Source organism: Panulirus ornatus, chromosome 14 (genome assembly GCF_036320965.1).
Source record: "Panulirus ornatus isolate Po-2019 chromosome 14, ASM3632096v1, whole genome shotgun sequence".
In the NCBI taxonomy this organism is placed as follows: domain Eukaryota; kingdom Metazoa; phylum Arthropoda; class Malacostraca; order Decapoda; family Palinuridae; genus Panulirus; species Panulirus ornatus.
The window spans coordinates 36,347,332-36,366,139 of NC_092237.1; the positions used below are offsets into that span (position 1 = coordinate 36,347,332).

The 18,808-nt window shown below is 40.6% G+C and overlaps 1 protein-coding gene across 1 annotated transcript in view; it reads right to left on the minus strand.

Annotated features, from left to right (window-relative positions):
- The window catches only part of LOC139753083 (glutamate receptor ionotropic, kainate 4-like), a 175,927-nt gene that overhangs the window by 140,022 nt on the left and 17,097 nt on the right, over positions 1-18,808 (minus strand). Inside the window, exon 2 of the mRNA XM_071669169.1 lies at positions 17,726-17,888. Coding sequence (XP_071525270.1) covers positions 17,726-17,888 — 163 coding nt within the window. The remainder of the gene's footprint in view (positions 1-17,725; positions 17,889-18,808) is intronic.

The window sequence follows — 18,808 nt, forward strand, 5'->3', positions numbered from 1 at the left end:
TGTCAATGGATTGGACCAGGGCATGTGAAGCGTCTGGGGTAAACCATAGAAAGTTCTGTGGGGCCTGAATGTGGAAAGGGAGCTGTGGTTTCGGTGCATTATTTCATGACAGCTAGAGACTGAGTTTGAACGAAAGTGGCCTTTGTTGTCTTTTCCTAGCGCTACATCGCGCACATGAGGGGGGAGGGGGTTGTTATTTCATGTGTGCTGGAGTGGCGATGGAAATGAATGAAGACAGACAGTATGAGTTATGTACATTTGTATATATATATATATATATATGTCTGTGTGAGTATACATATGTATACGTTGAGATGCATAGTTATATATATCTGTGTGTGTGGACGTGTATGCATATACATGTGCAAGTTGGTGGGTTGTGCCATTCTTTCGTCTGTTTCGTTGCGCTACCTCACTAACACAGGAGACAGCGACATAGCAAAAAATAAATAAAGTATATATACTGTCTCCCTTTATTTGTTCCAATCGCCACCTCGCCACACATGGAATAACAGCCCCCTCCCCCCTCATGTGTGCGAGGTAGCGCTAGGAAAAAAACCAAAGGCCCCATTCGTTCACACTCAGTCTCTAGCTGTCATGTAATAATGCACCGAAACCACAGCTCCCTTTCCACTTCCAGGCCCCACACACTTTGCATGGTTTACACCAGACGCTTCACATGCCCTGGTTCAATCCATTGACAGCACGTCGACCCCGGTATGCCACATCGTTCCAATTCACTCTATTCCTTGCCCGTCTTTCACCCTCCTGCATGTTCAGGCCCCGATCACTCAAAATCTTTTTCACTCCATCTTTCCACCTCCAATTTGGTCTCCCACTTCTCGTTCCCTCCACCTCTGACATATATATCCCATTGGTCAATCTTTCCTCACTCATTCTCTACATGTGACCAAACCATTTCAAAACACCCTCTTCTGCTCTCTTAACCACACTCTTTTTATTTCCACACATCTCTCTCACCCTTACATTACTTACTCGATCAAACCACCTCACAAAACATATTGTCCTCAAACATCTCATTTCCAGTACATCCACCCTCCTGCGCACAACTCTATCCATAGCCCACGCCTAGCAACCATACAACATTGTTGGAACCACAGTTCCTTCAAACATACCCATTTTTGCTTTCCGAGATAATGTTCTCGACTTCCAAACATTCTTCAAGGCTCCCAAGATTTTCGCCCCCTCCCCCACCCTATGATTCACTTCCGCTTCCATGGTTCCATCCACTGCCACATCAACTCCCAGATATCTAAAACATTTCAATTCTTTCAGCTTTTCTCCATTCAAACTTACCTCAAAATTGACTTGACCCTCAACCCTACTGTACCTAATAACCTTGCTCTTATTCACATTTACTCTTAACTTTCTTCTTTCACACACTTTACCAAACTCAGTCAGCTTCTGCAGTTTCTTACATGAATCAGCCACCAGCGCTGTATCATCAGCGAACAACAACTGACTCACTTCCCAAGCTCTCTTATCCACAACAGACTGCATACTGCCCCTCTTTCCAAAACTCTTGCATTCACCCCCCTAACAACCCCATCCATAAACAAATTAAACAACCATAGAGACATCACACACCACTGCCGCAAACCTACATTCACTGAGAACCAATCACTTTCCTCTCTTCCTACACGTACATATGCCTTACATCCTCGATAAAAAAAAACTTTTCACTGCTTCTAACAACTTGCCTCCCACACCATATATTCTTAAAACCATCCACAGAGCATCTCTATCAACTCTATCATATGCCTTCTCCAGATCCATAAATGCTACATACATTTGTTTTTCTAAGTATTTCTCGCATACGTTCTTCAAAGCAAACACCTGATCCACACATCCTCTACCACTTCTGAAACCACACTGCTCTTCCCCAATCTGATGCTCTGTACATGCCTTCACCCTCTCAATCAATACCCTACCATATAATTTACCAGGAATACTCAACAAACTTATACCTCTGTAATTTGAGCACTCACTTTTATCCCCTTTGCCTTTGTACAATGGCACTATGCACGCATTCCGCCAATCCTCAGCCACCTCACCATGAATCATACATACACTAAATAACCTTACCAACCAGTCAACAATAGAGTCACCCCCTTTTTTAATAGATTCCACTGCAATACCATCCAAACCTGCCCTCTTCTCTCTTTACAAAATCATTTTCCCTTACTCTCTCACTTTGCACATGACCTCGACAAAGACACCCCACATCTGCCACTCTATCATCAAACACATTCAACAAACCTTCAAAATACTCACTCCATCTCCTTCTCACATCACCACTACTTGTTATCACCTCCCCATTAGCCCCCTTCACTGAAGTTCCCATTTGCTCCCTTGTCTTACGCACTTTATTTACCTCCTTCCAAAACATCTTTTTATTCTCCCTGAAATTTGATGATACTCTCTCACCCCAACTCTCATTTGCCCTCTTTTTCACCTCGTGCACCTTTCTCTTGACCTACTGTCTCTTTCTTTTATACCTCTCCCACTCATTTGCATTTTTTCCCTACAAAAATCGTTCAAATGCCTCTCTCTTCTCTTTCACTAATAATCTTAATTCTTCATCCCACCACTCAATACCTTTTCTAATCAACCCACCTCCCGCGCATCTCAGCCACAAGCATCTTTTGCGCAAGCCATCACTGTTTCCCTAAATACATCCCATTCCTCGCCCACTCCCTTTACCTCCTTTGTCCTGACCATTTTCCATTCTGTACTCAGTCTCTCCTCGTACTTCCTCACACAAGTCTCCTTCCCAAGCTCACTTACTCTCACCACTCTCTTCACCCAAACATTCTCTATTCTTTTCTGAAAAACCCCACAAATCTTCACCTTCGCTTCCACAAGATAATGATCAGACGTCCCTCCAGTTGCACCTCTCAGCACATTAACATCCAAAAAGTATCTCTTTCGTGCGTCTATCAATTAACACGTAATCCAATAACGCTCTCTGGCCATCTCTCCTACTTATATACGTATACTTAACTCCTGTAAATGTGAATAAGAGGACGGTTATTAGGTACAATAGGGTTGAGGGTCAAGTCAATTGGGAGGTAAGTTTGAATGGAGAAAAAGTGGAGGAAGTAAAGTGCTTTAGATATCTGGGAGTGTATCTGGCAGCGGATGGAACCATGGAAGCGGAAGTGAATCATAGGGTAGGGGAGGGGGCGAAAATCCTGGGAACCTTGAAGAATGTATATATTATATATATATATATATATATATATATATATATATATATATATATATATATATATATATATATATATATATATATACATATATATATATATATATATATATATATATATATATATATATATATATATATATATTTATATATATATGTGTGGATCAGGTGTTTGCTTTGAAGAATGTATGTGAGAAATACTTAGAAAAGCAAATGGATTTGTATGTAGCATTTGTGGATCTGGAGAAGGCATATGATAGAGTTGATAGAGATGCTCTGTGGAAGGTATTAAGAATATATGGTGTGGGAGGCAAATTGTTAGAAGCAGTGAAAAGTTTTTATCGAAGATGTAAGGCATGTGTACGTGTAGGAAGAGAGAAAAGTGATTGGTTCTCAGTGAATGTAGGTTTGCGGCAGGGGTGTGTGATGTCTCCATGGTTGTTTAATTTGTTTATGGATGGGGTTGTTAGGGAGGTGAATGCAAGTGTTTTGGAAAGAGGGGCAAGTATGAAGTCTGTTGGGGATGAGAGAGCTTGGGAAGTGAGTCAGTTGTTGTTCGCTGATGATACAGCGCTGGTGGCTGATTCATGTGAGAAACTGCAGAAGCTGGTGAATGAGTTTGGTAAAGTGTGTGAAAGAAGAAAGTTAAGAGTAAATGTGAATAAGAGCAAGGTTATTAGGTACAGTAGGGTTGAGGGTCAAGTCAATTGGGAGGTGAGTTTGAATGGAGAAAACTAGAGGAAGTGAAGTGTTTTAGATATCTGGGAGTGGATCTGGCAGCGGATGGAACCATGGAAGCGGAAGTGGATCGTAGGGTGGGGGAGGGGGCGAAAATTCTGGGAGCCTTGAAGAATGTGTGGAAGTCGAGAACATTATCTCGGAAAGCAAAAATGGGTATGTTTGAAGGAATAGTGGTTCCAACAATGTTGTATGGTTGCGAGGCGTGGGCTATGGATAGAGTTGTGCGCAGGAGGATGGATGTGCTGGAAATGAGATGTTTGAGGACAATGTGTGGTGTGAGGTGGTTTGAGCGAGTAAGTAACGTAGGGGTAAGAGAGATGTGTGGAAATAAAAAGAGCGTGGTTGAGAGAGCAGAAGAGGGTGTTTTGAAATGGTTCGGGCACATGGAGAGAATGAGTGAGGAAAGATTGACCAAGAGAATATATGTGTCGGAGGTGGAGGGAACGAGGAGAAAAGGGAGACCAAATTGGAGGTGGAAAGATGGAGTGAAAAAGATTTTGTGTGATCGGGGCCTGAACATGCAGGAGGGTGAAAGGAGGACAAGGAATAGAGTGAATTGGAGCGATGTGGTATACCGGGGTTGACGTGCTGTTAGTGGAGTGAATCAAGGCATGTGAAGCGACTGGGTAAACCATGGAAAGCTGTGTAGGTATGTATATTTGCGTGTGTGGACGTAGGTATATACATGTGTGTGGGGATGGGTTGGGCCATTTCTTTCGTCTGTTTCCTTGCGCTACCTCGCAAACGCGGGAGACAGCGACAAAGCAAAAAAAAAAAAAAATATATATATATATATATATATATATATATATATATATATATATATATATATATATATATATATATATATATATATATATATATATATATATATATATATATATATATATATATATATATATATATATATATATATATATATATATATTGGAAAGGATCAAAATTTTGCGCGTGATCAAGATATTCCTATGAGTCAACGGGGATAATGAAACACGAAAAGTTCCCAAGTGCACTTTCGTGTAACAATCACATCATCAGGAGAGACACAAGAGAGGAATATAACAGTCAGTTGATATATATCGAAGAGACGAAGCTAGGACGCCATTTGGTAAACATGTGATTGTCCAAAACATTGTTTATATATATATATATATATATATATATATATATATATATATATATATATATATATATATATATATATATATATATATATATATATATATATATATATATATATATATATATATATATATATATATATATATATATATATATATATATATATATATATATATATATATATATATATATATATATATATATATATATATATATATATATATATATATATATATATATATATATATATATATATATATATATATATATATATATATATATATATATATATATATATATATATATATATATATATATATATATATATATATATATATATATATATATATATATATATATATATATATATATATATATATATATATATATATATATATATATATATATATATATATATATATATATATATATATATATATATATATATATATATATATATATATATATATATATATATATGTATATATATATATATATATATATATATATATTTCTTTCTTTTCTTTCATACTATTCGCCATTTGCCGCAAGAGCGAGGTAGCGTTAAGAAGAGAGGACTGGGCCTGAGGGGGAATATCCTCACCAAGGCCCCTTCTCTGTTCCTTCTTTTGGAAAATTAGAAGAAAAAAAACGAGAGGGAAGGATTCCCAGCGCCCCCGCTCCCATCCCTTTTAGTCACCTTCTACGACACGCAGGGAATAATATAGTTGATAGAAATGCTCTGTAGAAGGTATTCAGAATATATGGTGTGGGAGACAAGTTGTTAGAAGTAGTGAAATGTTTTTATAAAGGATGTAAAGCATGTGTGCGTGTAGGAAGAGAGGAAAGTGATTGGTTCTCAGTGAATGTTGGTTTGGGGCAGGGCTGGGTGATGTCTCCATGGTTGTTTAATTTGTTTATGGATGGGGTTGTTATGGAGGTGAATGTAAGAGTTTTGGAAAGAGGGGCAAGTATGCAGACTGTTGTGGAGGAGAGAGCTTGGTAAGTGAGTCAGTTGTTGTTCGCTGATGGTACAGCGCTGGTGGCTGATTCATGTGAGACACTGCAGAAGCTGATGACAGAGTTTGATAAAGTATGTGAAAGAAGAAAGTTAAGAGTAAATGTGAATAAGAGCAAGGTTATTAGGTACAGTGGGGTTGAGGGTCAAGTCAATTGGGAGGTAAGTTTGAATGCAGAGAAACTGGAGGAAGTAAAGTGTTTTAGATATCTGGGTTTGGCTCTGGCAGCGGATGGAACCATGGAAGCGGAAGTGTATCATAGGTTGGGGGAGGGGGTGAAAACCCTGGGAGCCTTGAAGAAAGTGTGGAAGTCGAGAACATTATCTCCGAAAGCAAAAATGGCGATGTTGTATGGTTGCGAGGGGTCGGTTATGGATAGAGTTGTGCGCAGGAGGATGGATGTGCTGGAAATGAGATGTTTGAGGTCAATGTGTGGTGTATGGTGGTTTGATTGAGTAAGTAATGTAAGGGTAAGAGAGATGTGTGGAAATAAAAAGAGCGTGGTTGAGAGAGCAGAAGAGGGTTTGTTGAAATGATTTGGGCACATGTAGAGAATGAGTGAGGAAAGATTGACCAAGAGGATATTTGTTGTCGGAGGTGGAGGGAACGATGAGAAGTGGGAGACCAAATTGGATTTAGAAAGGTGGAGTGAAAAAGATTTTTAGTGATCGAGGCCTGAACATGCAGGAGGGTGAAAGGCGGGCAAGCAGTAGAGTGAATTGGATCGATGTGGTATACAGGGGTCGACGTGCTGTCAGTGGATTGAATCAGGGCATGTGAAGAGTCTGGGGTAAACCATGGAAAGTGGTGTGGGGCCTGGATGTGGAAAGGGAGCTGTGGTTTCGTGCATTATTGCGTGACAGCTAGAGACTGAGTGAGAACGAATGGGGCCTTTGTTGTCCTTTCGTAGCGCTACCTCGCAGACATGAGGGCGTAGGGGGATATTATTCCATGTGTGGCGAGATGGCGATGGGAATGAATAAAGGCAGCTAGTGTAAGTTTTGTGCATATGTATATATTCATGTGTCTCTGTGTGTATATATATGTGTACATTGAGATGTATGGGTATGTATATTTGCGTGTGGACGTGTATGTATATACATGTGTATGGGGGTGGGTTGGGCCACTTCTTTCGTCTGTTTCCTTCCGCTACCTCCCAAACGCGGGAGACAGGGACAAAGCAAAATGATATAATAATAATAATAATTTTTTTTTTTTTGCTGTGTCGCTGTCTCCCGCGTTTACGAGGTAGCGCAAGGAAACAGACGAAAGAAACGGCCCAACCCACCCCCATACACATGTATATACATACGTCCACACACGCAAATATACATACCTACACAGCTTCCCATGGTTTACCCCAGACGCTTCACATGCCTTGATTCAATCCACTGACAGCACGTCAACCCCGGTATACCACATCGCTCCCATTCACTCTATTCCTTGCCCGTCTTTCACCCTCCTGCATGTTCAAGCCCGATCACACAAAATCTTTTTCACTCCATCTTTCCACCTCCAATTTGGTCTCCCTCTTCTCCTCGTTCCCTCCACCTCCGACACATATATCCTCTTGATCAATCTTTCCTCACTCATTCTCTCCATGTGCCCAAACCATTTCAAAACACCCTCTTCTGCTCTCTCAACCACGCTCTTTTTATTTCCACACATCTCTCTTACCCTTACGTTACTTACTTGATCAAACCACCTCACACCACACATTGTCCTCAAACATCTCATTTCCAGCACATCCATCCTCCTGCGCACAACTCTATCCATAGCCCACGCCTCGCAACCATACAACATTGTTGGAACCACTATTCCTTCAAACATACCCATTTTTGCTTTCCGAGATAATGTTCTCGACTTCCACACATTCTTCAAGGCTCCCAGAATTTTCGCCCCCTCCCCCACCGTATGATCCACTTCCGCTTCCATGGTTCCATCCGCTGCCAGATCCACTCCCAGATATCTAAAACACTTCACTTCCTCCAGTTTTTCTCCATTCAAACTCACCTCCCAATTGACTTGACCCTCAACCCTACTGTACCTAATAACCTTGCTCTTATTCACATTTACTCTTAACTTTCTTCTTTCACACACTTTACCAAACTCAGTCACCAGTTTCTGCAGTTTCTCACATGAATCAGCCACCAGCGCTGTATCATCAGCGAACAACAACTGACTCACTTCCCAAGCTCTTTCTTCCACAACAGACTTCATTCTTGCCCCTCTTTCCAAAATTCTTGCATTCACCTCCCTAACAACCCCATCCATAAACAAATTAAACAACCATGGAGACATCACACACCCCTGCCGCAAACCTACATTCACTGAGAACCAATCACTTTCCTCTCTTCCTACACGTACACATGCCTTACATCCTCGATAAAAACTTTTCACTGCTTCTAACAACTTGCCTCCCACACCATATATTCTTAATACCTTCCACAGAGCATCTCTATCAACTCTATCATATGCCTTCTCCAGATCCATAAATGCTACGTACAAATCCATTTGCTTTTCTAAGTATTTCTCACATACATTCTTCAAAGCAAACACCTGATCCACACATCCTCTACCACTTCTGAAACCACACTGTTCTTCCCCAATCTGATGCTCTGTACATGCCTTCACCCTCTCAATCAATACCCTCCCATATAATTTACCAGAAATACTCAACAAACTTATACCTCTGTAATTTGAGCACTCACTCTTATCCCCTTTCCCTTTCTACAATGGCACTATGCACGCATTCCGCCAATCCTCAGCCACCTCACCATGAGTCATACATACATTAAATAACCTTACCAACCAGTCAACAATACAGTCACCCCTTTTTTAATAAATTCCACTGCAATACCATCACAACCTGCTGCCTTGCCGGCTTTCATCTTCCGCAAAGCTTTTACTACCTCTTCTCTGTTTACCAAATCATTTTCCCTAACCCTCTCACTTTGCACACCACCTCGACCAAAACACCCTATATCTGCCACTCTATCATCAAACACATTCAACATATATATATATAAATGTATATATATATATATATATATATATATATATATATATATATATATATATATATATATATATATATATATATATATATATATATATATATATATATATATACATATATATATATATATATATATAAAAGATGCCTGTGGCATGAGAAGAGTGGGAGGTGGGTTAATTAGAAAGGGTAGTGAGTGGTAGGATGAAGAGGTAAGATTATTAGTGAAAGAGAAGAGAGAGGCATTTGGACGATTTTTGCGGGGAAAAAATGCAATTGAGTGGGAGATGTATAAAAGAAAGAGACAGGAGGTCAAGAGAAAGGTGCAAGAGGTGAAAAAGAGGGCAAATGAGAGTTGGGGTGAGAGAGTATCATTAAATTTTAGAGAGAATAAAAAGATGTTCTGGAAGGAGGTAAATAAAGTGCGTAAGACAAGGGAGCAAATGGGAACTTCAGTGAAGGGCACAAATGGGGAGGTGATAACAAGTAGTGGTGATGTGAGAAGGAGATGGAGTGAGTATTTTAAAGGTTTGTTGAATGTGTTTGATGATAGAGTGGCAGATATAGGGCGTTTTGGTCGAGGTGGTGTGCAAAGTGACAGGGTTAGGGAAAATGATTTGGTAAACAGAGAAGAGGTACTAAAAGCTTTGCGGAAGATGAAAGCCGGCAAGGCCGCAGGTTTGGATGGTATTGCAGTGGAATTTAATAAGAAAAGGGGGTGACTGTATTATTGACTTGTTGGTAAGGTTATTTAATGTATGTGTGACTCATGGTGAAGTGCCCGAGGATTGGCGGAATGCGTGTATAGTGCCATTGTACAAAGGCAAAGGGGATAAGAGTGAGTGCTCAAATTACAGAGGTATAAGTTTGTTGAGCATTCCTGGTAAATTATATGGGAGGGTATTGATTGAGAGGGTGAAGGCATGTACAGAGCATCAGATTAGGGAAGAGCAGTGTGGTTTCAGAAGTGGTAGAGGATGTGTGGATCAGGTGTTTGCTTTGAAGAATGTATGTGAGAAATACTTAGAAAAGCAAATGGATTTGTATGTAGCATTTATGGATCTGGAGAAGGCATATGATAGAGTTGATAGAGATGCTCTGTGGAAGGTATTAAGAATATATAGTGTGGGAGGCAAGTTGTTAGAAGCAGTGAAAAGTTTTTATCGAGGATGTAAGGCATGTGTACGTGTAGGAAGAGAGGAAAGTGATTGGTTCTCAGTGAATGTAGGTTTGCGGCAGGGGTGTGTGATGTCTCCATGGTTGTTTAATTTGTTTATGGATGGGGTTGTTAGGGAGGTGAATGCAAGAGTTTTGGAAAGAGGGGCAAGTATGAAGTCTGTTGGGGATGAGAGAGCCTGGGAAGTGATTCAGTTGTTGTTCGCTGATGATACAGAGCTGGTGGCTGATTCATGTGAGAAACTACAGAAGCTGGTGACTGAGTTTGGTAAAGTGTGTGAAAGAAGAAAGTTAAGAGTAAATGTGAATAAGAGCAAGGTTATTAGGTACAGTAGGGTTGAGGGTCAAGTCAATTGGGAGGTGAGTTTGAATGGAGAAAAACTGGAGGAAGTAAAGTGTTTTAGATATCTAGGAGTGGATCTGACAGCGGATGGAACCATGGAAGCGGAAGTGGATCATAGGATGGTTGAGGGGGCGAAAATTCTGGGAGCCTTGAAGAATGTGTGGAAGTCGAGAACATTATCTCGGAAAGCAAAAATGGGTATGTTTGAAGGAATAGTTGTTCCAACAATGTTGTATGGTTGCGAGGCGTGGGCTGTGGATAGAGTGGTGCGCAGGAGGATGGATGTGCTAGAAATGAGATGTTTGAGGACAATGTGTGGTGTGAGGTGGTTTGATCGAGTAAGTAACGTAAGGGTAGGAGAGATGTGTGGAAATAAAAAGAGCGTGTTTGAGAGAGCAGAAGAGGGTGTTCTGAAATGGTTTGGGCACATGGAGAGAATGAGTGAGGAAAGATTGACCAAGAGGATATATGTGTCAGAGGTGGAGGTGAACGAGGAGAAGAGGGAGACCAAATTGGAGGTGGAAAGATGGAGTGAAAAAGATTTTGTGTGATCGGGGCCTGAACATGCAGGAGGGTGAAAGGAGGGCAAGGAATAGAGTGAATTGGAGCGATGTGGTATACCGGGGTTGACGTGCTGTCAGTCTGGGGTAAACCATGGAAAGCTGTGTAGGTATGTATATTTGCGTGTGTGGACGTATGTATATACATGTGTATGGGGGTGGGTTGGGCCATTTCTTTCGTCTGTTTCCTTGCGCTACCTCGCAAACGCGGGAGACAGCGACAAAGCAAAAAAAAAAAAAAAAAAATATATGTTGGGGTGAAGAAGGTGGTGAGAGTAAGTGAGCTTGGGAAGGAGACCTGTGTGGGGAAGTACCAGGAGAGACTGTGTACAGAATGGAAAAAGGTGAGAACAATGGAAGTAAGGGGAGTGGCGGAGGAATGGGATGTATTTAGGGAATCAGTGATGGATTGCGCAAAAGATGCTTGTGGCATGAGAAGAGTGGGAGGTGGGCTGTTTAGAAAGGGTAGTGAGTGGTGGGATGAAGAAGTAAGAGTATTAGTGAAAGAGAAGAGAGAGGCATTTGGACGATTTTTGCAGGGGAAAAAATGCAATTGAGTGGGAGAAGTATAAAAGAAAGAGACAGGAGGTCAAGAGAAAGGTGCAAGAGGTGAAAAAAAGGGCAAATGAGAGTTGGGGTGAGAGACTATCAGTAAATTTTAGGGAGAATAAAAAGATGTTCTGGAAGGAGGTAAATAGGGTGCGTAAGACAAGGGAGCAAATGGGAACTTCAGTGAAGGGCGTAAATGGGGAGGTGATAACAAGTAGCGGTGATGTGAGAAGGAGATGGAATGAGTATTTTGAAGGTTTGCTGAATGTGTCTGATGACAGAGTGGCAGATATAGGGTGTTTTGGTCGAGGTGGTGTGCAAAGTGAGAGGGTTAGGGAAAATGATTTGGTAAACAGAGAAGAGGTAGTAAAAGCTTTGCGGAATATGAAAGCCGGCAAGGCAGCAGGTTTGGATGGTATTGCAGTGGAATTTATTAAAAAAGGGGGTGGCTGTATTGTTGACTGGTTGGTAAGGTTATTTAATGTATGTATGACTCATGGTGAGGTGCCTGAGGATTGGCGGAATGCGTGCATAGTGCCATTGTACAAAGGCAAAGGGGATAAGAGTGAGTGCTCAAATTACAGAGGTATAAGTCTGTTGAGTATTCCTGGTAAATTATATGGGAGGGTATTGATTGAGAGGGTGAAGGCATGTACAGAGCATCAGATTGGGGAAGAGCAGTGCGGTTTCAGAAGTGGTAGAGGATGTGTGGATCAGGTGTTTGCTTTGAAGAATGTATGTGAGAAATACTTAGAAAAGCAAATGGATTTGTATGTAGCATTTATGGATCTGGAGAAGGCATATGATAGAGTTGATAGAGATGCTCTGTGGAAGGTATTAAGAATATATGGTGTTGGAGGCAAGTTGTTAGAAGCAGTGAAAAGTTTTTATCGAGGATGTAAGGCATGTGTACGTGTAGGAAGAGAGGAAAGTGATTGGTTCTCAGTGAATGTAGGTTTGCGGCAGGGGTGTGTGATGTCTCCATGGTTGTTTAATTTGTTTATGGATGGGGTTGTAAGGGAGGTAAATGCAAGAGTCCTGGAAAGAGGGGCAAGTATGAAGTCTGTTGGGGATGAGAGAGCTTGGGAAGTGAGTCAGTTGTTGTTCGCTGATGATACAGCGCTGGTGGCTGATTCATGTGAGAAACTGCAGAAGCTGGTGACTGAGTTTGGTAAAGTGTGTGGAAGAAGAAAGTTGAGAGTAAATGTGAATAAGAGCAAGGTTATTAGGTACAGTAGGGGTGAGGGTCAAGTCAATTGGGAGGTGAGTTTGAATGGAGAAAAACTGGAGGAAGTGAAGTGTTTTAGATATCTGGGAGTGGATCTGTCAGCGGATGGAACCATGGAAGCGGAAGTGGATCATAGGGTGGGGGAGGGGGCGAAAATTTTGGGAGCCTTGAAAAATGTGTGGAAGTCGAGAACATTATCTCGGAAAGCAAAAATGGGTATGTTTGAGGGAATAGTGGTTCCAACAATGTTGTATGGTTGCGAGGCGTGGGCTATGGATAGAGATGTGCGCAGGAGGATGGATGTGCTGGAAATAAGATGTTTGAGGACAATGTGTGGTGTGAGGTGGTTTGATCGAGTAAGTAACGTAAGGGTAAGAGAGATGTGTGGAAATAAAAAGAGCGTGGTTGAGAGAGCAGAAGAGGGTGTTTTGAAATGGTTTGGGCACATGGAGAGAATGAGTGAGGAGAGATTGACCAAGAGGATATATGTGTCGGAGGTGGAGGGAACGAGGAGAAGAGGGAGACCAAATTGGAGGTGGAAAGATGGAGTGAAAAAGATTTTGTGTGATCGGGGCCTGAACATGCAGGAGGGTGAAAGGAGGGCAAGGAATAGAGTGAATTGGAGTCATGTGGTATACAGGGGTTGACGTGCTGTCAGTGGATTGAATCAAGGCATGTGAAGCGTCTGGGGTAAACCATGGAAAGCTGTGTAGGTATGTATATTTGCGTGTGTGGACGTGTGTATGTACATGTGTATGGGGGGGGGGGGGGGGGGGGGGGCATTTCTTTCGTCTGTTTCCTTGCGCTACCTCGCAAACGCGGGAGACAGCGACAAAGTATTAAAAAAAAAAAAAAAAAAATATATATATATATATATATATATATATATATATATATATATATATATATATATATAATAAAATATAATATATATATATATATATATATATATATATATATATATATATATATATATATATATATATATATATATATATATATATATATATATATGTATGTAAATACACATCCACACACACGCATATACATACCTATACATCTCAACGTATACGTATACGTATATACACACAGAGACACATTCAAATATACACATGTCCATCGTCCATACTGTCTGCCCTTATCCATTTTCGTCGACACCCCGGCACACATGAAATGACAACCCCCCCCCTCTCATGTGCGCCAGGTAGCATAAGAAAAAGAGAATAAAGGCCACATTCGTTCACACTCGGTCTGTAGATGTCATTTGTAATGCACCAGATCCACATCTCCCTTTCCACATCCAGGCCTCATAAAACTTCCCATGGTTTATCACAGACACTTCACCTACCCTAGTTCAATCCATTGACAGCACGTTGACCATGGCATACCAAATTGTTCCAATTCACTCTATTCTTTACACGCCTTTCACCGTGTATGTTCAGGCCCCGATCGCTCAAAATCTTTTTCACTCCATACTACCACCTCCAATATGGTCTCCCACTTCTCATCGTTCCCTCCACCTCTGACACATATATCCTCTTTGTCAATGTTTCCTCAATCAATCTTTCTAAGTGACCAAACCAATTCAATACACCCTCATCTGCTCTCTCAACTACACTTCTTTTATTACCACACTTCTTTCTTACCCTTTCATTACTTACTCGATCAAACCACCTCACACCACAGATTGTTCTCAGAGATTTCACTTCTAAAAATTCAACCAACTCTGCACGACAGTATCTATAGCCCATGCCTCGCAATCATATAACATTGTTGTAACTACAATTAGTTCAGACATACCTATTTTTGGTCTCCGAGATAACGTTCTTGCCTTCCACACATTCATAAACGCTCCCAGAATCTTTGCCCCCTCCCCCATTCGGTGACTCACTTCGGCGTTCATGGTTTCATCAGCTGCTAAGTCCACTTCCAGATATTTAGATCACTTCACATCCTCCAGTTATTCTCCATTCAAACCTACCTCCCAATTAACTTGTCCCTCAACCCTACTGAACCTAATAACCTTGCTCTTATTCACATTTATTCTCATTTTTCTTCTTTCACACACTTTACCAAACTCTGTCACCAACCTCTGCAGTTTGTCATCCGAATCAACCAACAGTGCTGTATCATCATCGAACAACAAGTGACTCAGTTCCCAAGCCCTCTCATCCACAACAGACTGCATACTTGCCCCTCTCTCCAAAACTCTTACATTCATCTCCCTAACCACCCCATCCACAAGCAAATTACACAACCATGGAGACATCACGCACCCCTACCGCAAACCGACATTCATTGAGAACCAATCACTTTCCTCTCTTCCTATTCGAACAAATGCCTTACATTCTAGGTCAAAAGTTTCACAACTTCAAGCAACTTATCTCCCACACAATACACTCTTAAAACCTTCCAAAAAGCATTTCTGTCGTTCTTATCATATGCCTTTTCCAGATCCAAAAATGCTATATATAAATCAGCCTTTTTTTTCTAAGTATTTCTCACAAACATTCTTCAAAGCAGACATCTGATTCAAACATCCTCTACCACTTCTAAAACCACATTGCTCTTCCCCGATCTGATGCTCTGTACATGCCTTTACCTTGTCAGTCAATAGTCTTCCATATAATTTCCCAGGAATACTCAACAAACCTATGCCTCTGTAATTTGAACACTCACCTTTGTCCCCTTTGCCTTTGTACAATGGCACTATGCATGCATTCCGCCAATCCTCAGGCGCTTCACCATGATCCATGCATGCGCTGAATATCCTTACCAACCAATCAAAAACACAGTCATCCCCCCCCCCTTTTTTTTAGATAATTTCCACTGCACAACCATCCAAACCCGCTGCCTTTCCGGATTTCCTCTTCCGCAAAGCTTTCACTACCTCTTTTTTGTTTACCAAACCAATCCCTGACCCTCTCACTTCATACACCACCCGACTAAAATACTCTATATCTACCACTCTATTATCAAACACATTCGCCTAACCTCCAAAGTATTCACTTCATCTCCTTATAACGTCATTACTTACCCGTTATTAACTCTCCATTTGCCACTTAACCGATGTTCCCATTTGTTCTCTTGTCTTTGTTTACTTCCTTCCAAAACATCTTTTTATTCTCCCTAAAATTCAATGATACTCTTTCACCTCAGCTCTCATTTTCCCTCTTTTTCACCTCTTAAACCTTTCTCTTGACCTCCTGTCGCTTTATTTTATACTTCTCCCATTCATTCACACTACTTCCCTGTAAAAATCGTCCAAACGTCTCTCTCTTCTCTGTCACTAACAGTCTTACTTCTTCATCCCACCACTCACTACCCTTTCTACTCTGCCCACCAATCACCTTTCTCATGCCTCATACGTCTTTTCCGCAAGCACTCACTGCTTCCATAAATACATCTCATTTCTTCCCCGCTCCCCATACGTCATTTGCTCTTACCTGTTGCTATTCTACACTCAATCTCTCCTGGTACTTCCTCACGCAAGTTTCTTTCCCAAGCTTACCCACTCTCACCCCCCCCCCCTCTTCTCCCCAACATTCTCTCTTCTTTTATGAAAACCTCTACATATCTTCACCTTCGCCTCCTCAAGATATTGATCAGACGTCCCTCCAGCTGCACCTCTCAGCACATTAACATCCAAAAGTCTCTCTTCTACACGCCTATCAATTAACATGTAATCATATAACGCCCTCTGGCGATCTCTCCCACTCACATACGTATACTTATGTATATCTCTCTTTATAATCCAGGTGTTCCCAATAACTAGTCCTTTTTTAGCACAAAAATCCACAAGCTCTTCACCATTTCCATTTACAACACGGAACACCCCATGTACACCAATTGTACCCTCAACTGCCACTTTATTCACCTTTGCATTCAAATCACCCATCACAATATTGGAATATGTCTTATTGGATGACATATCATTTCATTTGTAAGTTTATTTATGTAATTAATTCATGTAATTAATTCTAATACATTGAATATGAAATATACCAAAGAATGAAATAGAATAGGCAGGGAAACAGAATCAGACCAGGGGGTCATCCTGAAGTTGTTTTTGACAATGGAAGAGACCAGAAAACATAGTCGTTAATGCAGAAAGATTAGAAAAGCAAACAAATGAGTTATGCAGGTGTACCACTATATATTCATGGATCTATAGTCATTGACTTTTGAAACAAAGATTTTGTGAAGTCTTTATTTGAATATACACCTCTGGTGTGTGGTAGGTGGATATCAAGGTCTTGAATGACAATGTATATTCAGAATTTATTCGTGCTGAAGAATGCTCTACTGGCACAAGCTGATCAGTGTTTAACTAATGGTAAATTTTTCTTTTTCTCTTTGCATTAAATGATAACGAATACTGAAGTAAGATCTTGTGGTTTTTCCTATTCATTTTCCTGGAATTGTTTGTGCCAACTGATGCCAGTGAATGTGTATGACAATCAAGACAATTTTCACAAAAGTAATGCATTTAAGTTGGCATTTATCTCCCAGAGCGATTTGTGTAGGTTTATGTTTACTTTATAACTAAACGTTATGCAAATGTAGAGTTAATTCATCATCAAAATCATAGATATTTGTTGAGTTCCTTATCCTGACTCTACAGTTGCTACCTGAGTACTTAGGAGCGGAAAAAAAGAAAAAACATACGAATTGATACCTTATTGATGAACTACCAAAACGAAATTAGAGAACAGAAGACAAACAAAATGTTTCATGCTTACGTAAAGTTCAGGTGAGTCGAGAAGGTATTGAGCATCCGTATGTCCAGGGAGTCCCCGGGAGATAACAGACCATCATCTGTGTTACTTCTCTCATACACGATGAAGGGGAAGTAGATAAGCGTCACAACTTGGAAAGTGTGACCCATAAAGTTCTGAAGAGTCTCTGAAAGTATTTGGTAAGAAATACGCCCAAAATCATTTCATTATATAGCGATGGTAGTTGCAAATTATTAAAGGACTCACTTGTCTAAATACTAGGTTAGTGTAACATGGAAACACCAACGGATCGCTCTGCTACAACTGAGTGAACAAGTAAACACTTAGCCCTTAAGAAATCATTAATCATGGGATGTGACTTTGGTTTTCATCTGTGATACACTATTCACGTTGTAATCATGGTGTCTGAGACTATATATGATACACATAAGGATAACATATAGTGATGACCATAGTCAGGTACCAGGAGTTATTCCATGATCGAGGTGGGTCATAGAAAGTTGACCTGGATCGAGATACGATAATGTCTACATTTTTACATTACCTGACACGGTAGGGGTAACTGAATGCCATGATAAAGGCCATCTCATCAAATATATGGATATATATATATATATATATATATATATATCTTTTTTTTTTTTTTTGCTTTGTCCCTGTCTAACGCGTTTGCGAGGTAGCGCAAGGAAACAGACGAAAGATATGGCCCAACCCACGCCCATACACATGTATATACATACGTCCACACACGCAAATATACATACCTACACAGCTTTCCATGGTTTACCCCAAAGGCTTCACATGCCCTGATTCAATCCACTGACAGCACGTCAACCCCGGAATACCACATCGATAAAATTCGCTCTAATCGTTGCCCTCCTTTCACCCTCCTACATGTTCAGGCCCCGATCACACAAAATCTTTTTCACTCCATCTTTCCACCTCCAATTTGTTCTCCCACTTCTCATCGTTCCCTCCACCTCCGACACATATATCCTCTTGGTCAATCTTTCCTCACTCATTCTCTCCATGTGCCCAAACCATTTCAAAACACCCTCTTCTGCTCTCTCAACCACGCTCTTTTTA